At 43.3% G+C, this 27,188-nt stretch overlaps 1 protein-coding gene across 1 annotated transcript; it reads right to left on the bottom strand.

Annotated features, from left to right (window-relative positions):
- Positions 1–15,169: 15,169 nt before the first annotated feature.
- LOC135525262 (uncharacterized) lies at positions 15,170–18,467 on the bottom strand. Its single transcript, XM_064952981.1, has 4 exons — positions 18,214–18,467; positions 17,554–17,754; positions 16,399–16,590; positions 15,170–16,106 (listed from the first exon to the last, which is right to left on the bottom strand). The coding sequence occupies exons 2-4, from the start codon at positions 17,738–17,740 to the stop codon at positions 15,778–15,780; spliced, it is 708 nt and encodes a 235-aa protein (XP_064809053.1). The 5' UTR covers positions 17,741–17,754; positions 18,214–18,467; the 3' UTR covers positions 15,170–15,777.
- Positions 18,468–27,188: the final 8,721 nt, after the last annotated feature.

The raw sequence follows: 27,188 nt of genomic DNA, 5'->3' as shown, positions 1-27,188 counted from the left end.
GATGCATTCACAATCACACTGCACACTGCCCTAACCCATCTGGACAAGAGGAATACCTATGTAAGAATGCTGTTCATCGATTACAGCTCAGCATTTAACACCATAGAACCCTCAACAAAAGAGATGATCGTGGACTTCAGTAAACAGCAGATGGAGCACCCCCCTATCCACATTGACGGGACAGTAGTGGAGAAGGTGGAAAGTTTTTTAAGTTACTTGACATACACATCACGGAGAAACTGAAATGTTCCACCCACACAGACAGCGTGGTGAAGAAGGCGCAACAGCGCCTCTTTAATCTCAGGAGGCTGAAGAAATTCGGCTTGTCACAGAAAACACTCAAAGTTTTACAGATGCACAATCGAGAGAATCCTGTCAGGTTTTATCACCGCCTGGTATGGCAAATTCTCTGACCACAACCGCAAGGCTCTGCAGAGGGTAGTGAGGTCTGTATAGTGCATCACCGGGGCAAACTGCCTGCCCTCCAGGACACCAACACCACCCGATGTCACAGGAAGGCCAAAAAAATCATCAAGGACAACAACCACCCGAGCCTCTGGCTGTTCACCCCGCTATCATCCAGAGGGCGTGGTCAGTTCAGGTGCATCAAAGCTGGGACCGAGAGACTGAAAAACAGCTTTTATCTCATGGCCATCAGACTGTTAAACAGCAATCACTAACATTGATTGGCTGCTGCCAACATACTGACTCAAATTTCTTGCCACTTTAATAATTAAAAATGTAATGTAATAAATGCATCACTAGTCACTTTAAACAATGCCACTTTATGTGTTTACATACCCTACATTACTCATCTCATATGTATATACTGTACTCTACACCACCTACTGCATCTTGCCTATGTCGCACGGCCATCGCTTATCGAAGTATTTAAATGTACCTATTCTTATTCATTCCTTTACACTTGTGTGTATAAGCTAGTTGTTGTGAAATTGTTAGATTACTTGTTAGATATTACTGCATGGTCGGAACAAGGAGCACAAGCATTTCGCTACACTCGCATTAACATCTGCATTAATTATTGTGTATGTGACAAATACAATTTGATTTGATTTGGGGTTTCACTCAAGAATTTCCCTGTATTTAGCGCCATCCATCATTCCTTAATTTCCCTGCCGATGAAAAACATCCCCACAGCATGATGCTGCCACCACCATGCTTCACAATGAGAATTGTTGGAGACACAGACGATATAAAAGACACAGACGATATACAGCCATTTTGTCGAACAAAAGATGCAATCACAAACTCAGGATTAAAAGAAAAATAATTTACTAACCTTTTGAAAATCTTCATCAGATGACAGTAATAGGACATGTTACACAGTACATTTGTTTTTTTCAATAATATGCAATTTATATCCATAAATCTCCGTTTACATTGACGCCATGTTCAGAAAATGCTCAAAAATGATTTTTTTATAGATAGCTCCGCCACATAACAGAAATACACATCATAAACTTTGACTAAATATACATGTTCTACATATAGTTAGAAAGATACACTGCTTCTTAATGCAACCGCTGTGTCACATTTATTTTTAACGTTACAGAATTTATTCACTATGCAATAATCTGAGGCGGCGCTCAGACGTTATCTTTACAATTTATTGCACAACTAACAGTTTACACACATTTATTTTGGTATTCCACCCCTGAAAACATAATTTGCCTGTTGACGTTCAAGTAGAGAAGGAGAGTCTAATTTCACCCAAGCTCATTTGTTTCACCGTTTCCTCTCCACGCCTCCAATTACCTTTGACCTTTTTCAAAAAGAGGCTAGGAACACCAATTGAGATTCTCCCATACAAGCGCATTTCCATGTGTCCTCTCCTTGCCTCCGCTCCTTGATTAACTTTGTGCTTTTTCAAAAAGAGGTGAGAAAGGGACAGAGGAGAGGAGGCAAGCAACCAATTGAGATCATATTTGTGCGCTTGTGAACTAGCGTTTCAACCAAGCATGGAAAATGCCCTTTTATGGTAACAAAAACACCTCATTTGCTGTAGAATTTGGAGTTGTTGACACTTTGCCATGACAGTTTCTAAAAGAAATTGCACTGGCAAATTTGATCAAACATCTGTAGAGGTGTAGGCAGAATGTTTCGATATTTTGCATGCCATTCCAACACCGGCTGAGCATTCTGCTAGATTCCATCGCCTGCCTTGGTATGGCTCTGAGTATAAATAGGCTATGATGTCTCACTCTTATCGCACAGCAATATGCCTTGCCTACTGTAGCTTACCCATACTGTCAAATATTTTAAATAGGCAACCATCTATTTATTGTTGAGCATGCTTGGCTATGGAATGCCCATTGGATAAATGGTAGTCTAATTTATGATGTGGAAAGAATAAATCAGTCATGTCATAAAAAGATAGACTGCAGGGCCTGGCACGACTCCAACACCATCATTAAAATTACTGAAGACACAACAGTGGTAGGCCTGATCACCGACAACAATGAGTCAGCCTATATGGAGGAGGTTAGAGACCTGGCCGTGTGGTGCCAGGACAACAACCTCTCCCTCAACGTGATCAAGACAAAGGAGATGATTGTGGACTAAAGAAAAAAGAGGACCGAGCATTCTCTTTGACGGGGCTGCAGTGGAGCAGGTTGAAAGCTTCAAGTTCCTTGGTGTCCACATCACCAACAAACTAACATGGTTCAAGCACACCATGCCAGTTGTGAAGCGGGCACGACAAAACCTATTCCCCCTCAGGAGATTGAAAAGATTTGGCATGGGTCCCCAGATCCTCAAAAGGTTCTACAGCTGCACCTTCGAGAGCATCCTGTGTCACTGCCTGGTATGGCAACTGCTCGGCATCCGACCGCAAGGCACTACAGAGGCTAGTGCGAACGGCCTAGTACATCACTGACCAAGCCTCCTGCCATCCAGGACCTCTTTACCAGTCGGTGTCAGAGGAAGGTCCTAAAAATGATCAAAGACTCCAGCCACCCTAGTCATAGACTGTTCTCACTGCTACCACACGGCAAGAGGTACCGGAGCGCCAAGTCTTGGTCCAAGAGGCTTCTAAAAAGCTTCTACCCCCAAGCCATAAGACTCCTGAACATCTAGTCAAATGGCTACCCAGACAATTCACATTGCCCCTCCCCTCCCCTCTCCACACCACTGCCGCTCTCTGCTGTCATCTATGCATAGTCACTTTAATTAACTCTACCTACATGTACATACTACCTCAACTAACCGGTGCCCCCGCACATTGACACTGTACTGGCACCCCCCTGTATACAGTGCCTTGCGAAAGTATTCGGCCCACTTGAACTTTGCGACCTTTTGCCACATTTCAGGCTTCAAACATAAAGATATAAAACTGTATTTTTTGTGAAGAATCAACAACAAGTGGGACACAATCATGAAGTGGAACGACATTTATTGGATATTTCAAACTTTTTTAACAAATCAAAAACTGAAAAATTGGGCATGCAAAATTATTCAGCCCCCTTAAGTTAATACTTTGTAGCGCCACCTTTTGCCGCGATTACAGCTGTAAGTCGCTTGGGGTATGTCTCTATCAGTTTTGCACATTGAGAGACTGAAATTTTTTCCCATTCCTCCTTGCAAAACAGCTCGAGCTCAGTGAGGTTGGATGGAGAGCATTTGTGAACAGCAGTTTTCAGTTCTTTCCACAGATTCTCGATTGGATTCAGGTCTGGACTTTGACTTGGCCATTCTAACACCTGGATATGTTTATTTTTGAACCATTCCATTGTAGATTTTGCTTTATGTTTTGGATCATTGTCTTCTTGTTGGAAGACAAATCTCCGTCCCAGTCTCAGGTCTTTTGCAGACTCCATCAGGTTTTCTTCCAGAATGGTCCTGTATTGGCTCCATCCATCTTCCCATCAATTTTAACCATCTTCCCTGTCCCTGCTAAGAAAAACAGGCCCAAACCATGATGCTGCCACCACCATTTTTGACAGTGGGTATGGTGTGTTTAGGGTGATGAGCTGTGTTGCTTTTACGCCAAACATAACGTTTTGCATTGTTGCCAAAAAGTTCAATTTTGGTTTCATCTGACCAGAGCACCATCTTCCACATGTTTTGTGTGTCTCCCAGGTGGCTTGTGGCAAACTTTAAACAACACTTTTTATGGATATCTTTAAGAAATGGCTTTCTTCTTGCCACTCTTCCATAAAGGCCAGATTTGTGCAATATTCGACTGATTGTTGTCCTATGGACAAAGTCTCCCACCTCAGCTGTAGATCTCTGCAGTTCATCCAGAGTGATCATGGGCCTCTTGGCTGCATCTCTGATCAGTCTTCTCCTTGTATGAGCTGAAACTTTAGAGGGATGGCCAGGTCTTGGTAGATTTGCAGTGGTCTGATACTCCTTCCATTTCAATATTATCGCTTGCACAGTGCTCCTTGGGATGTTTAAAGCTTGGGAAATCTTTTTGTATCCAAATCCGTCTTTAAACTTCTTCACAACAGTATCTCGGACCTGCCTGGTGTGTTCCTTGTTCTTCATGATGCTCTCTGCGCTTTTAACGGACCTCTGAGACTATCACAGTGCAGGTGCATTTATACGGAGACTTGATTACACACAGGTGGATTGTATTTATCATCATTAGTCATTTAGGGTCAACATTGGTGTCACGCCTTGATCTTAGTATTTTGTGTTTTTGTTAATTAGTTGGTCAGGCCAGGGTGTGACATGGGTTTATTGTTGTTGTATTTCATAGTGGGGTTTAGTGGGGTTCAATTCAGTGGGGTTCTGGGTGAGGACTATTAGGCCATGGTCGGCGGCGAGGGTGGATCATCCCAGGACGCGAAGGGGAGGAACTATGACATTAATGGAGTGGGGTCCACGTCCCGAGCCGGAACTGCCACCATGGACAGACGCCACCCGGACCCTCCCTATGGTTTTGAGGTGCGTCCGGGAGTCCGCACCTTAGGGGGGGGGGAGGTTCTGTCACGCCTTGGTCTTAGTATTTTGTGTTTTCGTTAATTAGTTGGTCAGGCCAGGGTGTGACATGGGTTTATTGTTGTTGTATTTCATAGTGGGGTTTTTTTGTATTTGGGATTGCGGCTGAGTAGGGGTGTTGAATAGGTTTGGCTGCCTGAGGCGGTTCTCAATCAGAGTCAGGTGATTCTCGTTGTCTCTGATTAGGAACCGTATTTAGGTAGCCTGGGTTTCACTTTGTATTTCGTGGGTGATTGTTCCTGTCTCTGTGTTAGTGTTCACCAGACAAGCTGTATAGGTTTTTCACGTTCCGTTTGTTTTTTTTTTGTATTTTTAAGTTATTTCGTGTATCGTCATTTGTTCCATTAAAGAACATGAGTAACCAACACGCTGCATTTCGATCCGACTCTCTTTCGACAAACGAAGAACGTCGTTACAATTGGATCATTCAGAGATCCTCACTGAACTTCTGGAGAGAGTTTGCTGTACTGAAAGTAAAGGGGCTGAATAATTTTGCACGCCCAATTTTTCAGTTTTTGATTTGTTAAAAAAGTTTGAAATTTCCAATAAATGTCGTTCCACTTCATTATTGTGTCCCACTTGTTGTTGATTCTTCACAAAAAAATACAGTTTTATATCTTTATGTTTGAAGCCTGAAATGTGGCAAAAGGTCGCAAAGTTCAAGGGGGCCGAATACTTTTGCAAGGCACTGTAGGTCTGTAGCAGTTTGGGTCTAGAGTGTCTCCCCCTTTGAAGAGGGGGATGACCGCAGCAGTTTTCCAATCTTTGGGGATGTCAGACGATGCGAAAGAGAGGTTGAACAGGCTAGTGATAGGGGTTTCAACAATTTTGACAGAACATTTTAGAAAGAGAGGGTCCAGATTGTCTTGCCCTGCTGATTTGTAGGGGTCCAGATTTTGCAGCTCTTTCAGAACATCAGCTATCTGGATTTGGGTGAAGGAGAAATGTGTGAAGGCTTGGGCAAGTTGCTGTGGGGGGTTCATAGCTGTTGACCGGGGTAAGGGTAGCCAGGTGGAAAGCATTGCCAGCCATAGAAAAATGTTTTTTGAAATTCCTGATTATCGCGGATTTATCGATGGTGACAGTATTTCCTAGCCTCAGTGCAGTGGGCATTTATTCTCCATGGACTTTACAGTGTCCCAAAACTTTTTTGAGTTTGTGCTACAGGATGCAAATTTATGATTGAAAAAGCTAGCCTTTGCTTTCCTAACTGCCTGTGTATATTTGTTCCTATTTTCCCCGAAAAGTTGCATATCGTAGGGGCTGTTCGATGCTAATGCAGTACCCCACAGGATGTTTTTGTGCTGGTCAAGGGCAGTCAGGTCTGGAGTGAACCAAGGGCTATATCAGTTCCTGGTTCTACATTTTTTGAATGGGGCATGCTTATTTAAGATGGTGAGGAAAGTTTTGAAGGAATAACCCGACATCCTCTACTGACGGAATGAGGTCAATATCCTCAGGATACCTGGGCCAGGTCGATTAAATCAAATCAAATCAAATTTATTTATATAGCCCTTCGTACATCAGCTGATATCTCAAAGTGCTGTACAGAAACCCAGCCTAAAACCCCAAACAGCAAGCAATGCAGGTGTAGAAGCACGGTGGCTAGGAAAAACTCCCTAGAAAAGCCAAAACCTAGGAAGAAACCTAGAGAGGAACCAGGCTATGTGGGGTGGCCAGTCCTCTTCTGGCTGTGCCGGGTAGAGATTATAACAGAACATGGCCAAGATGTTCAAATGTTCATAAATGACCAGCATGGTCGAATAATAATAAGGCAGAACAGTTGAAACTGGAGCAGCAGCACGGCCAGGTGGACTGGGGACAGCAAGGAGTCATCATGTCAAGTAGTCCTGGGGCATGGTCCTAGGGCTCAGGTCAGTTGAAACTGGAGCAGCAGCACGGCCAGGTGGACTGGGGACAGCAAGGAGTCATCATGTCAGGTAGTCCTGGGGCATGGTCCTAGGGCTCAGGTCCTCCGAGAGAGAGAAGGAGAGAATTAGAGAACGCACACTTAGATTCACACAGGACACCGAATTGGACAGGAGAAGTACTCCAGATATAACAAACTGACCCCAGCCCCCGACACATAAACTACTGCAGCATAAATACTGGAGGCTGAGACAGGAGGGGTCAGGAGACACTGTGGCCCCACCCGAGGACACCCCGGACAGGGCCAAACAGGAAGGATATAACCCCACCCACTTTGCCAAAGCACAGCCCCCACACCACTGGAGGGATATCTTCAACCACCAACTTACCATCCTGAGACAAAGCTGAGTATAGCCCGCAAAGATCTCCGCCACGGCACAACCCAAGGGGGCGCCAACCCAGACAGGATGACCACATCAGTGAATCAACCCACTCAGGTGACGCACCCCTCCAGGGACGGCATGAGAGAGCCCCAGCAAGCCAGTGACTCAGCCCCTGTAATAGGGTTAGAGGCAGAGAATCCCAGTGGAAAGAGGGGAACCGGCCAGGCAGAGACAGCAAGGGTGGTTCGTTGCTCCAGAGCCTTTCCGTTCACCTTCCCACTCCTGGGCCAGACTACACTCAATCATATGACCCACTGAAGAGATGAGTCTTCAGTAAAGACTTAAAGGTTGAGACCGAGTTTGCGTCTCTGACATGGGTAGGCAGACCGTTCCATAAAAATGGAGCTCTATAGGAGAAAGCCCTGCCTCCAGCTGTTTGCTTAGAAATTCTAGGGACAATTAGGAGGCCTGCGTCTTGTGACCGTAGCGTACGTGTAGGTATGTACGGCAGGACCAAATCAGAGAGATAGGTAGGAGCAAGCCCATGCAATGCTTTGTAGGTTAGCAGTAAAACCTTGAAATCAGCCCTTGCTTTGACAGGAAGCCAGTGTAGGGAGGCTAGCACTGGAGTAATATGATCAAATTTTTTGGTTCTAGTCAGGATTCTAGCAGCCGTATTTAGCACTAACTGAAGTTTATTTAGTGCTTTATCCGGGTAGCCGGAAAGTAGAGCATTGCAGTAGTCTAACCTAGAAGTGACAAAAGCATGGATTAATTTTTCTGCATCATTTTTGGACAGAAAGTTTCTGATTTTTGCAATGTTACGTAGATGGAAAAAAGCTGTCCTTGAAATGGTCTTGATATGTTCTTCAAAAGAGAGATCAGGGTCCAGAGTAACGCCGAGGTCCTTCACAGTTTTATTTGAGATGACTGTACAACCATTAAGATTAATTGTCAGATTCAACAGAAGATCTCTTTGTTTCTTGGGACCTAGAACAAGCATCTCTGTTTTATCCGAGTTTAAAAGTAGAAAGTTTGCTGCCATCCACTTCCTTATGTCTGAAACACATGCTTCTAGCGAGGGCAATTTTGGGGCTTCACCATGTTTCATTGAAATGTACAGCTGTGTATCATCCGCATAGCAGTGAAAGTTAACATTATGTTTTCGAATAACATCCCCAAGAGGTAAAATATATAGTGAAAACAACAGCGGTCCTAAAACGGAACCTTGAGGAACACCGAAATTTACAGTTGATTTGTCAGAGGACAAACCATCCACAGAGACAAACTGATATCTTTCCGACAGATAAGATCTAAACCAGGCCAGAACTTGTCCGTGTAGACCAATTTGGGTTTCCAATCTCTCCAAAAGAATGTGGTGATCGATGGTATCAAAAGCAGCACTAAGGTCTAGGAGCACGAGGACAGATGCAGAGCCTCGGTCCGATGCCATTAAAATGTCATTTACCACCTTCACAAGTGCCGTCTCAGTGCTATGATGGGGTCTAAAACCAGACTGAAGCATTTCATATACATTGTTTGTCTTCAGGAAGGCAGTGAGTTGCTGAGCAACAGCCTTTTCTAAGATTTTTGAGAGGAATGGAAGATTCGATATAGGCCGATAGTTTTTTATATTTTCTGGGTCAAGGTTTGGCTTTTTCAAGAGAGGCTTTATTACTGCCACTTTTAGTGAGTTTGGTACACATCCGGTGGATAGAGAGCCGTTTATTATGTTCAACATAGGAGGGCCAAGCACAGGAAGCAGCTCTTTCAGTAGTTTAGTTGGAATAGGGTCCAGTAAGCAGCTTGAAGGTTTAGAGGCCATGATTATTTTCATCATTGTGTCAAGAGATATAGTACTAAAACACTTGAGCGTCTCTCTTGATCCTAGGTCCACGCAGAGTTGTGCAGACTCAGGACAACTGAGCTTTGAAGGAATACGCAGATTTAAAGAGGAGTCTGTAATTTGCTTTCTAATAATCATAATTTTTTCCTCAAAGAAGTTCATGAATTTATCACTGCTAAAGTGAAAGTCATCCTCTCTTGGGGAATGCTGCTTTTTAGTTAGCTTTGCGACCGTATCAAAAAGGAATTTTGGATTGTTCTTATTGTCCTCAATTAAGTTAGAAAAATAGGATGATCGAGCAGCAGTAAGGGCTCTTCGGTACTGCACGGTACTGTCTTTCCAAGCTAGACGGAAGACTTCCAGTTTGGTGTGGCGCCATTTCCGTTCCAATTTTCTGGAAGCTTGCTTCAGAGCTCGGGTATTTTCTGTGTACCAGGGAGCTAGTTTCTTATGAGAAATGTTTTTAGTTTTTAGGGGTGCAACTGCATCTAGGGTATTGCGCAAGGTTAAATTGAGTTCCTCAGTTAGGTGGTTAACTGATTTTTGTCCTCTGGTGTCATTGGGTAGACAGAGGGAATCTGGAAGGACATCAAGGAATCTTTGTGTTGTCTGTGAATTTATAGCACGACTTTTGATGTTCCTTGGTTGGGGTCTGAGCAGATTATTTGTTGCAATTGCAAACGTAATAAAATGGTGGTCCGATAGTCCTGGATTATGAGGAAAAACATTAAGATCCACAACATTTATTCCATGGGACAAAACTAGGTCCAGCGTATGACTGTGACAGTGAGTGGGTCCAGAGACATGTTGGACAAAACCCACTGAGTCGATGATGGCTCCGAAAGCCTTTTGGAGTGGGTCTGTGGACTTTTCCATGTGAATATTAAAGTCACCAAAGATTAGAATAATATCTGCTATGACTACAAGGTCCGATAGGAATTCAGGGAACTCAGTGAGGAACGCTGTATATGACCCAGGAGGCCTGTAAACAGTAGCTATAAAAAGTGATTGAGTAGGCTGCACAGATTTCATGACTAGAAGCTCAAAAGACGAAAACGTCATTTTTTTTTTTGTAAATTGAAATTTGCTATCGTAAATGTTAGCAACACCTCCACCTTTGCGGGATGCACGGGGGATATGGTCACTAGTGTAGCCAGGAGGTGAGGCCTCATTTAACACAGTAAATTCATCAGGCTTAAGCCATGTTTCAGTCAGGCCAATCACATCAAGATTATGATCAGTGATTAGTTCATTGACTATAATTGCCTTTGAAGTAAGGGATCTAACATTAAGTAGCCCTATTTTGAGATGTGAGGTATCATGATCTCTTTCAATAATGACAGGAATGGAGGTGGTCTTTATCCTAGTGAGATTGCTAAGGCGAACACCGCCATGTTTAGTTTTGCGCAACCTAGGTCGAGGCACAGACACGGTCTCAATGGTAATAGCTGAGCTGACTACACTGACTATGCTAGTGGCAGACTCCACTATGCTGGCAGGCTGGCTAACAGCCTGCTGCCTGGCCTGCACCCTATTTCATTGTGGAGCTAGAGGAGTTAGAGCCCTGTCTATGTTGGTAGATAAGATGAGAGCACCCCTCCAGCTTGGATGGAGTCCGTCACTCCTCAGCAGGTCAGGCTTGGTCCTGTTTGTGGGTGAGTCCCAAAAAGAGGGCCAATTATCTACAAATTCTAACTTTTCGGAGGGGCAGAAAACAGTTTTCAACCAGCGATTGAGTTGTGAGACTCTGCTGTAGAGCTCATCACTCCCCCTAACTGGGAGGGGGCCAGAGACAATTACTCGATGCCGACACATCTTTCTAGCTGATTTACACGCAGAAGCTATGTTGCGCTTGGTGATCTCTGACTGTTTCATCCTAACATCGTTGGTGCCGACGTGGATAACAATATCTCTATACTCTCTACACTCGCCAGTTTTAGCTTTAGCCAGCACCATCTTCAGATTAGCCTTAACGTCGGTAGCCCTGCCCCCGGTAAACAGTGTATGATCGCTGGATGATTCGTTTTAAGTCTAATACTGCGGGTAATGGAGTCGCCAATGACTAGAGTTTTCAATTTGTCAGAGCTAATGGTGGGAAGCTTCGGCGTCTCAGACCCCGTAACGGGAGGAGTATAGACCAGAGAAGGCTCGGCCTCTGACTCCGACTCGCTACTTAATGGGGAAAACCGGTTGAAAGTTTCTGTTGGCTGAATGAGCGACACCGGTTGAGCGTTCCTACAGCATTTCCTTCCAGAAACCGTGAGAAAGTTGTCCGGCTGCGGGGACTGTGCCAGGGGATTTATACTACTATCTGTACTTGCTGGTGGCACAGACGCTGTTTCATCCTTTCCTACACTGAAATTACCCTTGCCTAACGATTGCGTCTGAAGCCGGGCTTGTAGCACAGCTATCCTCGCCGTAAGGCGAGTACAGCGACTGCAATTAGAAGGCATCATGTTAATGTTACTACTTAGCTTCGGGTGTTGGAGGTCCTGACGAATCGTGTCCAGATAAAGCGTCCGGAGTGAAAAAGTTGTGGGTGAAAAAAAAATATATATATATATATATATATGTGTGTGTGTGTATAACAACAGTAATTAAAAAGTAAAAACCGTAAAATTGTCAGGTAGCAAAATAGGTTGGCAACAAAACGCACAGCACAGCAACTCGAAAACAGGTCTGCAAGTTGTGACAGTTAGCCTTCTCGCTGAAGTGTTTTAAGGACCGTTTGACAGTGATGAGGGGTGGTCGTTTCACTGCAGACCCGTTACAGACGTAGGCAATGAGGCAGTGATCTCTGAGATTCTGGTTGAAGACAGTGGAGGTGTATTTGGAGGGTAGGTTGGTTACACGGAACCCAAACCGGCTGCGCACGTGCACCATCGTGCGTTATCCTGCATAACTTCATTTTGTCCGCCTACACCAAACGCGATCACGACACACAGGTTAAAATATCAAAACAAACTGAACCAATTACATTCATTTGGGGACAGGTCGAAAAGCATTAAACATGTATGGCAATTTAGCTAGTTAGCTTGCACTTGCTAGCCAATTTGTCCTATTTTGCTAGCTTGCTGTTGCTTGGTAATTTGTCCTGGGATATTGTTGAAGGAATTCTAAATTCCTCTGTTTTAATTCCCAATCAAAATTAAACACTCTGTCAATGCATTTAAAGGTTTGTAAGACCGTTAATTTATAAGAATGGACAGAGCCCCGGTCTTAAAAGTCAGGTAACATAGTTTAATTCAAGAGAGTACTTTTACCACAGGTTATAAACTGAAAATGACGTCAGCGTTTTCTAAATGTTCAATCTCTTCTTGACTCTGGTAGAGAGGCCCTACAGTTCTCAAGCCTTCAATCCTCGCCTAAAGCCAAGGTCAGTCATTGTAGATAAGCATTCTAGACAGTCTGGAGATAGTCCGTCCCTGCCATCTGGAGATAGTTCATTAATTTGTACAAAGGAACAGACCGTCATTGTTCTAACTTTTGCCCACGTTCACACACCTCCGTTCCAGTACCAAGGCTGTGTCTCAAGCCTTCCCACATCCGTCTCCCTACCAATTTAATATCACTTATCAAGGTTTTCTTGTGTAGATAAACATTCTAGCCAGTCTGATTAATTTGTACCAATGAACAGACTGTCATTGTTACTAAACTCTTGACCACATTAATTTCAGTACTGGGATCAGATAAGAAAATTAATACATATACAGTAACATTTAGTATTTGATTAGTACATATACAGTACCATAATTGTATTCTGATTAGTACATCCTGATTGAAAAGTATACATAATTAGTCATTATAGATAAAAAAAATCCCTTAACCTCTCTAGGCCACCTGAGACGCAATCGCCCCACCTTGCCAACAATAAATGCAAATGTGCTACGCCAAATGCTAATAGCACTCGTTAATACTCAAACGTTCATTAAAATTCACATACAGGGTACTCAAATCAAGCTACACTCGTTGTGAATCTAGCCAACGAGTCAGATTTGTATAATGCTTTTCAGCAAAAGCATGAGTAGCTATTATCTGATAGCAGGCAACACGCCGAAATACCAGAAGGGGACATAAACAAAGGAATTAGCGTAGCCGGCGCTACACAAAACGCAGAAATAAAATATAAAACATTCATTACCTTTGACGAGATTCTTTGTTGGCACTCCTATATGTCCCATAAACATCACTATTGGGTCTTTTTTTTCGATTAAATCGGTCCATATATACCCTAAATATCGATCTATGAAAAGTGTGTAATCCAGGAAAATCATTTTTTTAAATTAAAAAAGTCGACGATAAACTTTCACAAAACACTTCGAAATACTTTTGTAATCCAACTTCAGGTATTAGTAAACGTTAATAACGGGGCGATGTGTATTCAATAGCTCCACGTCTTGAAGTCATGGTCGAAAATTTCTCCACCAAAACATCCTGTCGGAGACCGGAAGGAATGGACTCTCTCTTACTCGTTTGACCAAGAAACAAAGCCCAGGCAATTGACAAGACTGGCGACATCGTGTGGAAGCTGTAGTACTTGCAATCTCAGCGCATTGATACTTTTTCCAGTTTTCAGTGATCAGTTTTTCTTGCGCTTTTCAATGAAACACAGGCTCTGTTATAGTCACAGCCGTGATTTAACCAGTTTTAGAAACGTCAGAGTGTTTTCTATGCACACATACTAATCATATGCATATACAATATTCCTGGCATGAGTAGCAGGACGCTGAAATTTTGCGCGATTTTTAACAGAATGTTAGAAAAAATAGAGGGTAGGCTTAACAGGTTTTAACAGATATAAACATTGAGTTGTTATTTTATCTGAAATGCACAAGGTCTTCTACTCTGACAATTAATCCACACCTAAAACGGACAACCGATTCGTTTCTAGTCATCTCTACTCCTACCAGGATTTTTCATCTTTAAACTTATATTGTGATTGGCATCTACACTTTAACCACGACAACCGACAAAACAGTTCGTCTTTCAATCACCCACGTTGGTATAACCAATGAGGAGAGGGCACATGGGTACCTGCTTCTATAAACCAATGAGAAGATGGGAGAGGCAGGACTTCCAGCGCAGTCTGTATCAGAAATGGGATTGACTTATATGTTAGTCCTTGGTAACGCAGATGCTCATTGGCGGGCGCGAGCAGTGTGGGTGCAATAAATGAATAACATGGATTTCTAAATTTATTTAAATTTATGCAACATGTCCGGTCTGGTCAGCATGTTAGGATGAGATCTATGAGGGTGCCCATGTTTACAGATTTGGGGATGTACCTGGTAGGTTCATTGATAATTTGTGTGAGATTGAGGGCATCAACCTTAGATTGTAGGATGGCCTGGGTGTTAAGAATGTCCCTGTTTAGGTCACCAAACAGCATAAGCTCTGAAGATAGATGGGGGGCAATCAATTCACATATGGTGTCCAGGGCACAGCTGGGGGCAGAAGGTGGAAGCGGCAACGGTGAGAGACTTGTTTCTGGAAAGGTGGATTTTTAAAAGTAGAAGCTCAAATGGTTTGGGCACTGACCTGCATGGTAAGACCGCCTGCAGAGTTCTATCTCTGCAGTAGATTGCAACTCCGCCCCCTTTGGCAGTTCTGTCTTGTCGGAAAATGTTATAGTTAGGGATGGAAATTTCAGGGTTTTTGGTGACCTTCCTAAGCCAGGATTCAGGCACAGCTAGGACATCCGGGTTGGCAGAGTGTGCTAAAGCAGTGAATAAAACAATCTTAGGGAGGAGGCTTCTAATGTTAACATGCATGAAACCAAGGCTTTTACAGTTACACTAGTCAACAAATGAGAGTGCCTGGGGAATGGGAGTGGAGCTAGGCACTGCAGGGCCTGGATTAAATAATAATATTTGCTTGGAATACAATTGATCAACCACTAGAAGCTATGCATGGGCTGAGCTATGCATGGAGATATGCACACTTTTCCGTCAAGATCAAAATGTATAAATACCAACCTTTGCAGAAAAACTGGCTCATGCAAGATTGAGTATTTTTTGTGTGCACACTCCTTTGATAAAAGAGGCGTCTGGCGGAGATACTAGTTAAAAGGAATGAATAAATAATTCAGTAATACATTAACCGTGGCAATTTATTAATCCATTTTTAAAAATGTACAACTTCAAGAATGTATTACATACTTATTTAACTTATGAAGATATTCAAAGTCACACTTAGATTGAAATGAGATGTAGGCCTATTTTGAATGTTCATTAGTTTAACTGTAATGTACCGCTTTGTGAATATATTACATCATTAGGCCTAATTCATCTAAATTCTATAAGAAGTGGTCCTTTGCATCTGAACAGACCCCATTTATTCTTTTTATAGTTGAATACTTGTTTTTTTCAACATACAAACCTTAGTAATGCTCACCACATGAGGGCACTACTGTAACAAATATTTCCTTTATAAGGAAGGAAAACCTTGCTTGGCAACAAACAACTACAAAGACTGACAATAACACTATTGGCATTTTTGTCAAATATCACATTCTGAGAGTGCGTCTGGGAGCGTTCTCCTACAGGGAAGCAGTCAGTCTCTGATCCAGACAGGCACGAGAAGCTTCTCTCCCTGGTGCTGCTAGTGTGAACAGGACATCTATCAGCTGTATGTCCAGTCCAGTCCAGTTCTGCAGTCAGCTCAGTCTCTGAGCCTGAAAAGGCTTCACTAATTCTCTGTCTTCCATTCCTCCTCTCAGGGCACTGACATGTACATCTTCAGCCTTCTCTCTACGTCTTCATGACTCTTGTCTTCTTGACAATGTTGATGGCTTTCGCTGAACGAGCGTATGGTGTGCGGTACCTCAGAGGCACGCCGCCACCCTTCGCTGGCCTTCATGAGGTCCGTCAGGATGTCCGGGACCACACATTGCTCCACCAGGAAGACCACGGGCAGAGCAATCAATAGCAGGGCCCAGCCCAGGGCGCCCATCCAATAGGAGGAGCCCAGGCAGGTGAAGTCGTCGTTGATCTCCACCCAGTGCTGGTAGGTGAAGAGGGACCAGCTGAGCAGGAAGAAAAATCCTAGAGAGAGAGGTCAGTCAGGTCATTGATCAAGGGCACAACAGCAGGCAATGGCATCTTGGAGTTGATACCGGCAACCTTTCGTTTGCCAGCTCACTTCCTGACAAATGTTTCCATTCGGACCCTGGATTTGAACTGGCAACCCTCCAAACTGGCAACCCTCGCTTGTCTAACTGCTAGGCTACCTGGCACCCCATCAGCTGGAGGTGGACTTAGAGCTCCAGCTCCAATACTTTACACATGAAGTGCACCCTTTCTTCTTTTCAAGTCTGTGGCCCGGACCCATACTGACCTGTGGGTCCCAAAATGAGGAGCAGCAGGACAGTGGGGTAGAGGGCCTGGCCTGCCATAAGTAGAGAGCGGGTGTTGGAGTAGGAGCGCACCGTCTGGGACGTCCAGCAGAGGGCGAACACCAGGCACAGAGCCCCAGAACTCACAGCCATAAAGAAAGACAGCACACCAAACACTTGCTCTGCCTCCAGGGCTGAAGACACACACATACACACACAAACACAGGCAGGGGTTAAAATATGTAAACAGTGACAAGATTTTCAAGCTGTCTACATCTGCATGCTATTTCTGAGTTCAACACAGAGGAGAGGGCAATAACAGGCTGTCAATACAATGACAATACACAATGGCATGTATTGTCAATTTGACTGCTGATCTATCACTCACACTGTCATTCTATGATGTCATACTAACCAGAAAAAAACAGTAAGAGCCAGATAATGTAATCAGACACCCTAGATGCCACAAAACACAGTTATGAACTAACCTAATAAACCTGTCAGGAAACTGGTTTGGAGCCCTAAATGCTAATTAGGGGGGGGAAAGCCTGCACACAGCTGCTGCTGTGTGTATACAGTTGTATTAAAGGAATAAAGCAGGGGAACAGCATGTACTGTATTCAACTTTTTCTTTCTTTACCATCAGATATTTATTTGGCCCAGCACTGGAGAAATTTGGTGTGTGTATATAACCTACTTTACACACTCCTTCAGCCCTAAACATTGAACATCCCCCATCTCCGCCTCATCCTGTTCTCTGAGAATGTGGATGATTGCTACAGGCGCAAGTCCACACCTGTTCACATCACTGCAATCCTATTGTGCATATCTTACTGCTCAGCTGTTTCCCCCCCAAGTCATGTTCACTGTGTTCTGAAGAAAAACTCCAAAAGGGCCAAATGCACAAAGCCAACCTCAAGTGTAACTAAACATTTTATCAACACTCACGGTTAAGCGTTTCCTTGTACATCTGCTACCTTTAGCATTCCATTAGGTGCAATGTAACACACACTTTGAATTAGGAACAGCTGGTATTACCGTACTTGATTTAAATTAACTAAATTCTGTAATCATGTCACTGACAATAATACACCCTGAATACACAGGGGTGTATTAAATAGATGGACGCTGATGGTCAATGCAGCTTCTTGACTCACCGTTAAAGATAATGTCACTGGTCTGGTCAGTGTTGGTGCTGTTGTCGCCATTAGTCCACAGTCCCTTGTCATTGAGCCAGCGAGGGGTCCACACAGAGTAGGCCACACAGAGACACCCTGCCAGCCCCACACAAGACTCAGCCAGCCTGAACCGACTCACCGAGTCTCCCACCTCAAACACCTTCATACTGACACAGAGGGCTGAGAGAACAAGGAGACAGGCATAAAAGAAGAGAGGAGGGAAAGGAAGAGAGAAGGGGGTGGTGTTGTGAGACAGAGAGTGGAGCATTCACAGGTACATCTACTACAGTATAATTATGTTCAGGAATAGTTCAAAGGTAAGGTATATGGGTATAAAGGGTGGCAGGTAGCCTAGTGGTTAGAGCATTGGACTAGTAAACAAAAGGTTGCAAGATCGAATACCCGAGCTGACAAGGTAAAAATATGTCGTTTGGCCCCTGAACAAGGCAGTTAACCCACTGTTCCTAGGCCGTCATTGAAAATAAGAATTTGTTCTTAACTGACTTGCCTAGTTAAATAAAGGTGTATATAAATAACTGAAATTTAAATGGTGCCATAAAGCAAAAGAAACATGTACAGTAAATCAGCTTCATGATAACATTAGCAACAGTCAGATTGTATAGGAAATGTTCCTCTTACCTTTTATATTGTGCTATGAAGCTTTGTGTAAATTCCTCCTGGCATAAGTAGAACGGGAGCTAGTCAGACATGTGAGATGGACTAGTGTACAATGAGCTCAGTGCTACCAAACACACCGATACAGTGACACGCACTGCCAGTGTACCACAGGAACACACACACACACAGAGATGGAATATGACACTGTAAATATTTCCCTCCGTATTGCGCTCCACTTCCCCACTACAGTGGAAACCCCCCTACTCAGTGGTTGAGTTCCCCCAGAATCCCCTGGCTATGACAACGGCTGTGCCATTAGAAAAGTGAAAGCAGATCTGTCTCGCTCTACTATCTTCACCAAGGCAGTGAATGGATGACAGTCAAATAACTTATTTTTTCAAATCAAATGTTATTTGTCACATAAGCCTTGCTCCTGTTCCCTCACCCTGCATGGGTATAACAGAGGACAGGTTGTCATCATGAGAGAAAAAATAACCCACCTCCTAATAACACACAAACACTTAGCGTTTCACAATCGCCCACCAGTGTAAGTGGCATGATGCTTTCACTAAGTCACAATCAGCCACACACCACATTCTCCAACTCAGTCATGACGTGATGGCTGCTATGTGTGTGTGTGTGTGTGTGTGTGTGTGTGTGTGTGTGTGTGTGTGTGTGTGTGTGTGTGTGTGTGTGTGTGTGTGTGTGTGTGTGAGTGAGTGAGTGAGTGAGTGAGTGAGTGAGTGAGTGAGTGAGTGAGTGAGTGAGTGAGAGAGTGTGACTCATCTCAGGAAAGAAAACCCCACTCTTTCACACACACACACTGTGTAGCGCCACACAAATCAAGACCTCCACCTTCCTCCTCTTGTCCCCAGTCAGTGCACGGTCATTATGGAAAAACCCCAACAACCCATAGCCAAACTGTCATTAACAGCCTGGGATACATACTGTATGAAACTTTTACCGTTCACTTACAATGTATCAAGAGGCAGGCTGTGTCCTTGGATTACCTACAATAACAAAAATAGGCAACATTATACTTAAATCATTAGGGTTTCAAACCTATTTAATGTGAGTTTCACTTCCTTGATTTACAAATTAAACATTTAAGTCTATAGTATTTAGGCTTTCACTAGAATTAATCTGGAAAAACACACATTGTACTTCTCCATAAGTGGTAAAAATAAGGCATTTCTGGAAAGTTGACCAATTTATATAAAATATTCCATAACATTTACTGTACATATGTATACAGTACGAACAACATATTTCTTAAAAGCTCAGGAAATGTTCTGTAGATAGCCACATTCCAGTATAATATAACCATATTCAAAAGTGAATCATTATAGTACATTTGGAACAAGAGCACAACCAGAAAATGAGATAGAACTGTATAACAAAATGTATTTGACAGAGACTGAAACTTATTAACGTAAAATTAATTTGAGTCACCTTTGGCATTCAATGAACAGAACTGCATAGATTACAGCACAGCCTGATATACTGACTTCTGGCTGAAATAGTCAAGAACAGCTCTCATAACTTAAAAGATGCATCTCAACACCAACTGCTTCATGATCAATTAGACCTGACTGCATCTTAAAAGCTCAGGAAATGTTCTGTAGATAGCCAAATGTCATAATCACATAACCATGGCAGTGAGGATAACCACTGCTCTAGACTGATGTGTGGTATGGGCTTTTTTTCCACTGTAGCAGCAGCAGAGGCATTACCCAAGTGGATGCTACATGTTAGTTGTGGAGGACTACGAAGTCCAGGCTAAAGAGAGCCTGAGCTAAGAATGACATCAGGGCCAGTAAAACAACTCCAATCACCTGGCATCACAGGCTACAGAAAGGCAGAGGATAGCATCAAGCCAACTGCATCACCATCATCTGCCATCACCATCTACCTCAGTTTAGGAGCCCAAGATCGCTGATCTACTGAGGGAGTCCTGCCTTATGACTACAACAATGTTGTCCTGTTATGATTAGATAAGTATTCAACCCCCTGAATCAATACATGTTAGAATCACCTTTGGCAGTTATTACAGCTGTGAGTCTTTCAGGGTAAGTCTCTAAGAGCTGTGCAAACATGGATTTTACAATATTTGCCCATTATTCTTGAAAAGAAATGTCAAGCTCTGTCAAGTTGGTTGTTGATCATTGCTAGACAGCCATTTTCAAGTCTTGCCATATATTTTCTTAAGCTGATTTAAGTCAAAACAGAAACTAGGCCACTCAGGAACATTCAATGTCATCTTTGTAAGTAAGTGTATATTTGGCCTTGCATTTTAAGTTATTGTCCTGCTGAAAGGTGGATTGTCTCACAGTGTCTGTTGGAAAGCAGAGTGAAGACGGTTTCCCTCTAGGATTTTTCCTGTGCTTAGTTCTATTCCTTTTCATCCTACAAAATCTCACTTGTCCTTGCGATGACAACCATACCAATAGCATGATGCAGACACCACCATGCTTGAAAATATAAAGTGTGTTACTCAGTGATGTGTGTGTGTTGGATTTGCCCCAAACATAATGCTTTGTATTCAGGACAAAAAGTTAATTTATTTGCCACATTTTTTGCTGTATTAGTTTGATATTTTATTCTGTACAGGCTTCCTTCATTTCACTCTGTCATTTCGGTTTGTATTGTGGAGTAACTACAATGTTGTTCATCCATCCTCAGTTTTCTACTATCACAGTCATTTAACTCTCCAACTGGTTTAAACATCACCATTGGTCCAATGGTAAAATCCCTGAGTGGTTACCTTCCTCTCCGTCAAACGAGTTAGGAAGGACGCCTGTATTTTTGTAGTCACTGGGTACATTGATACACCATCCAAAGTGTAATGAATAACTTCACCATGCTCAAAGGAATATTCAATGTCTGCTTTTTTTTTACCAATAGATGCGCCTCTTTGCGAGGCATTGGAAAACCTCCCTCGCCTTTGTCATTGAATCTGTGCTTAAAATTCACTGCTCGAGTGAGGGACCTTACAGATAATTGTGTATGTGTGGTACAGAGATGGGGGTAGTCATTCAAAAATCATGTTAAACACTTATTGCGCACAGAGTTAGTGCATGCAACTTATGTTATTTGTAAACATGTCTAAAAACACAATTCCACTTTGACACATTTGACGTGTGTCAATCAGTGACACAAAATCAAAATGTTATCCATTTTAATTTCAGGCTGTAACAACAAAATATGGAAAAAGTGAAGGGGTGTGAATACTTTCTGAAGGCCCTGTTTGTGTAACCCAAGTATGCCTAGTAGGTGGTACGAGATGTCGCCAAGCCAATAGATGGCGTGGCTGTTATGTGTACCCGAGTGTGATACTATATAGTACTAGCGAGCCGAGTCAGAGATGACTTACTATGCACTGAATGGAGCTGTATGCATGCTACCGAGTGATGCTTAAGTAAAGGCTTTCTAATCAACATTACCTTGGTCTTGTACACAACAAATAGCACACAAAACATGGTGTCAGAAGTCAGAACCAAATAGGTATATCCTTGATGAATCAAAATGACACACGGATAAATGCACAATAGGAAGGGATGTGCCAACCAGCTAACCAGCATCAAAAAATATATAATAACGACAACAATGGCTTACCCAGTAATTCCAGTACCAGAACCTATGGACATGAAGGGTGGTACATACAACAACTTGACATTTTTTCGGGCACAATGAGAAAACTATGAGATAGCTACCGGTCTGGACAAAAAGGAAGCAAAAGTCCGCATAGCAACTCTACTAACCGTAATGAGAAAGGAATGTCATCTCTTACAGCGGCATCTTCATATGCCAGAAGCAGAGAGAACTGACCCGGTAAAGGCGCCACAGAAACACTTTGAGCCATCCAGGAACGTGATCTATGAGAGGTACATGTTTAATGCTTGTCAACAAAGTCAAGGTGAAACAACAGAGCAGTACACTGCAAATCTGAGAAAGCTAGCAGATGTAAATTTGGCATATTACGAGAGGAACTAGTCCGTGACAGGCTTGTCATAGGCACTAAAGATATAGCTGCGCATGCTCAGAGAACCGAACCTCACACTGAACAAAGCTATTGACTTGTGTCGTTCAAGTGAACAAGCACAAAGGCAAAACAGGAAAATTGATGGAGGTGAACCAGAGATTGTACATTATACCTCCCGTGAGCGACGTTCAGAATCAAAATGTCAAACATATGGTCAGAAACAGACAGAGTTTACAGGGGATAATAAGAAACAGAATGCCAAACGACGTACCCTGTCTAGACTGTGGTTCAGTACATGTCAAAGCCAAATGCCCAGCATACAGTGTCACCTGTAAATCACTTTGCCAGAGTTTGTAAACATAACCAAGACTGAGGAGATGATTGTGGACTACAGGAAAAGGAGGACCGAGTACGCCCCCATTCTCAGCGATGGGGCTGTCGCGGAGCAGGTTGAGAGCTTCAAGTTCCTTGGTGTCCACATCACCAACAAACTAGAATGCTCGAAACACATTAAGACAGTGGTGAAGAGGGCACAACAAAGCGTATTCCACCTCAGGAAATTAAAAAGATTTGGCATGGGTCCTCAGATCCTCAAAAGGTTCTTCAGCTGCAACATCGAGAGCATGACTGGTTGCATCACTGCCTGGTATGGCAACTGCTCGGCCTTCGACCGCAAGGCACTACAGAGGGTAGTGAGTACGGCCCAGTACATCACTGGGGCTAAGCTGCCTGCCATCCAGGACCTCTACACCAGGCGGTGTCAGAGGAAGGCCCTAAAAATTGTCAAAGACCCCAGCCATAGACTGTTTTCTCGACTACCGCATGGCAAGCAGTACTAGTGCCAAGACTAGGACAAAAAGGCTTCTCAACAATTTTTACCCCCAAGCCATAAGACTCCTGAACAGGTAATCAAATGGCTACCTGGACTATTTGGATTGTGTGCCCCCCCAACCCCTCTTTTATGTTGCTGCTACTCTCTGTTTATCATATATGCACAGTCACTTTTACTATACATTCATGTACATACTACCTCAATTGGGCCGACCAACCAGTGCTCCCGGACATTGGCTAACCGGGCTATCTGCATTGTGTCCCACCACCCACCACCCGCCAACCTCTCTTTACGCTACTGCTACTCTCTGTTAAACATATATGCATAGTCACTTTAACCATATCACATGTACATACTACCTCAATCTAACCGGTGTCTGTATGTAGCCTTGCCTCTTTAATAGCCTCGCTACTGTATATAGCCTCGCTACTGTTCTTCACTGTCTTTTTACTGTTGTTTTTATTTCTTTACTTACCTATTGTTCACCTAATACATTTTATGCACTATTGGTTAGGGCCTGTAAGTAAGCATTTCACTGTAAGGTCTACTACACCTGTTGTATTCGGCGCACGTGACAAATAAACTTTGATTTGATATAGACGGCTAGGAATGCCATTTGGAATCAAGCCAGCAGCTGAAGAATACCGGCGAAGACAAACATTTGCTATCTAACTGAGAGTCTCCTCATTGAAAACATCCGAAATTCTTCAAAGGTAAATAATTTTATTTGAATGCTTTTCTTGTTTTTGTGAAAATGTTGCCTGCTGAATGCTAGGCTTAATGCTATGCTAGCTATCAATACTCTTACACAAATGCTTGTGTAGCTATGGTTGAAAATCTGAGATGACAGTGTTGTTAACAAAAGGCTAAGCTTGTGAGCCAATATTTTTATTTCATTTCATTTGCGATTTTCATGAATAGTTAACGTTGCGTTATGCTAATGAGCTTGAGGCTGTGAACACGCTCCCGGATACGGGATTGCTCGACGCTAGGGGTTAAAGCTGCCGGGTGTGACATACTTGGGTCATCTTCTCACCACAGAGGGCCGTCACCCTGACCCAGAGAAAATAACAGCCATTCAGACCATGGATACACCGACTGATGTCTTGTCACTACAGAGGCTGTTGGAGTTTGTGCAATATCTAGCATTATTCATGCCCCGCCTATCTGGATTTGTGTGAGCCACTCAGAAGACTGACTGACAAGGACATTGATTGGACATGGCTACCACAGCATGACGCAGCAGTTGAGACGATCAAACAGTTAGTCACACAACACCCAGTGCTCAAATACTACGACCTGAATGAAGAAGTCACACTGCAGTGTGATGCCAGTTTGGGCGCAGCCCTTCTACAGAAAGGACAACCTGTTGCTTTTACCTCCAGAACATTGACTCAGACAGAACGAAGATATGCACAGATTGAGAAAGAATGTCTCTCCATTGTTTTTGCTTGTGACAAGTTTGTCCAGTACCTACACGGCAGAGAGTTAATCAATACACAGCAACCACAAACCGCTTGAGACGATATTCATGTAATCCCTACTCACAGCACCCAAGCGACTGCAGAGAATGTTGCTAAGGCTACAAATATACCAACTCCATGTGCAATACAAACAAGGAAAATAACTACATGTAGCTGAATATACCAACTCCATGTGCAATACAAACAAGGAAAATAACTACATGAAGCTGACTTCCTGTCCAGAACAGCTCAATCAACCACAGAGCACAGAGAAATGCAAAACACCAGCCACGGTCTACACTATGGGTTTATCCACAACTGACCTGGAACAGGTGGATCACGCCAGTAATGTCAACATCTCAACTAAGACAATGGAGTCAATCAAAGCACACTGTTCCCAGGACCCACTGTTTCAGGCTCTGGTTACACATATCAGGCTTGGAACCAAACAGGCTGTGAGTCACGCACTGAAAGATTTATGGACTTACAAAGAGGAGCTCACCACAGAAAATGGACTGATATTTAAAGGAAACAGGGTCTTCATCCCTGACATGTTACGTGCTGATTTTTTACACATAATACACTGTGTAGAGGCCAGTCTCAGAAAGGCACATGATGCTGTTTTCTGGCCAAAGATTACAAAGGACGTAAAGATCTTTATCAGCAAATGTGCCACCTGCAACTCCATCCAGAAGAGAGAACAAAAGGAGACACTCATCCCCCACCAAATCCCTCCCATGGTCCAAGATCGCGATGGACTTACTCACAGTCAACAAAAACAACAACATCATCATGGTCGATTATTTTTTTGGACTACTGTGAGCTTGACGAGGTGAATGACTCCACATCAGACACCATCATTGAATGCTGCAAAAAGCAGTTCAGCAGACATGGCGTTGTCCACACTGTTGTTTCTGATAAACCCCCCCCCCCCTTCTCCAGAATGGACTGACTTCCAAAAATATGCTAATTAGTGAGACTTTAAACATGCGACATCATCACCGTATCACAGCCAAGCAATGGCAGAGCGGAATCAGTGGTGAAAATTGCCAAAACGCTTCTAAAAAAAGTCTGCGATGGATGGTGAAGACCCATGGAAAGCAGTGTTGGCATGGCAGAATACTCCAACATGCGGACTTAACAGTTCTCCGGTACAGCGACTCATGTCCAGACGCACATCATGAAAAACCTGCTCGACCTCCAAGCGGTACAAAATGTAATTCAAAGAAAACAAGCAAAAAGGGCTGACAGCAAAACAATGGCACACATGCCACCGACATTCCAAACATCATCCAAGGACAAACAGTAAGGGTTCTTCTCCACCCCAACAACTCAGCCAACAATTGGACGCTGGGCATATGCACTGATCATCTCAGTGACCGGTCAAATGAAGTCCTGGCGAATGGTAAAAAAATACAGAAGAAACAGAAAAGACATCCGTGCAGTGACTGAACAACTCAGGATCCCCCCGAAAGACTGGGGTCCATGGAAGGAACCTGCCATCCAAGCAGGTGGTGAACAACAGACTCCTGATATGGAAGCAGCCCCACTGCCTGAAAATACAACTCCAGAACCAGAACCAGGAAAAATATCAGGCAGCCTGTGAGATACTCCAGAGACTATGTTGTTTAATCTTTTGCTGTAAGAGGGAATCTTTTTTTTGTAAGAGGGTAGTCTACTTATTGACTTGAAAGTTGATGCTTATTGAAGGTACTTGAATAAGAACACAGTTATGTTTTTTGTTAACAGTGTAATGTTTTCACTGGCAAGTGTCTAACCCTGTTTATGAGTCAGGGAGCAGTAATCTTAATTTGTTGTGTAAAGGAAGATGTTACGAGATGTTGCCAAACCAATAGATGGCGTTGCTATTATGTGTATCTGAGTGTGATACTAGTGCTAGCGAGCCAAGTTAGAGATGACTTATTATGCACTGAATGGAGCTGTATGCATGCTAACAAGTAATGCTTAAGTAAAGATTTTCTAATCAAAATTACCTTGGTCTTGTATAGAACAAATAGCACACAAAATGTTTATTCATTTTTATGAACAATTTATTCAAAGATGCAATATGTAACTTTTTGTGTGACTTGAAGACAAATCACAAAGAAAAATGTCAGCTATATATTTGTCATTCTCCTTGAAAGCAGGTCTAAGGAGCGGTAGATCTGTTCTTTGTGGCTCGGTAAAGTAGAGTCAGTAAAACTCGATTTCCAACCACTCCACAAATTTCTTGTTAACAAACTAGTTTTGGGCCATCCGGGTGGCCCAGTGGTTATTGACTTTAAAGTTGATGCTTATTGAGACTCTGGGTTCGCGCCCAGCCTCTGTCGTAACCGGCCGCAACCGGGAAGTCCGTGGGGCGACGCACAATTGGCATAGTGTTGTGCGGGTTAGGGAGGGATTGGCCAGTAGGGATATCCTTGTCTCATCGCGCACCAGCGACTCCTGTGGCGGGCCAGGCGCAGTGCGCGCTAACCAAGGTTGCACGGTGCACAGTGTTTCCTCCGACACATTGGTGTGGCTGGCTTCCAGGTTGGATGCGTGCTGTGTTAAGAAGCAGTGCGGCTTGGTTGGGTTGTGTATCGGAGGACGCATGACTTTCAACCTTCATCTCTCCCGAGCCCGTACGGGAGTTGTAGCGATGAGACAAGAGAGTAGCTACTAACAATTGGATACCACGAAATTGGGGAGAAAAAAGTTTTTTTTTTTTTTTAATAAC

Source organism: Oncorhynchus masou, chromosome 31, assembly GCF_036934945.1.
Source record: "Oncorhynchus masou masou isolate Uvic2021 chromosome 31, UVic_Omas_1.1, whole genome shotgun sequence".
NCBI lineage: Eukaryota > Metazoa > Chordata > Actinopteri > Salmoniformes > Salmonidae > Oncorhynchus > Oncorhynchus masou.
The sequence above is the reverse complement of the archived record's forward strand: the minus strand, read 5'-3'. Positions and strand labels throughout refer to the sequence as shown.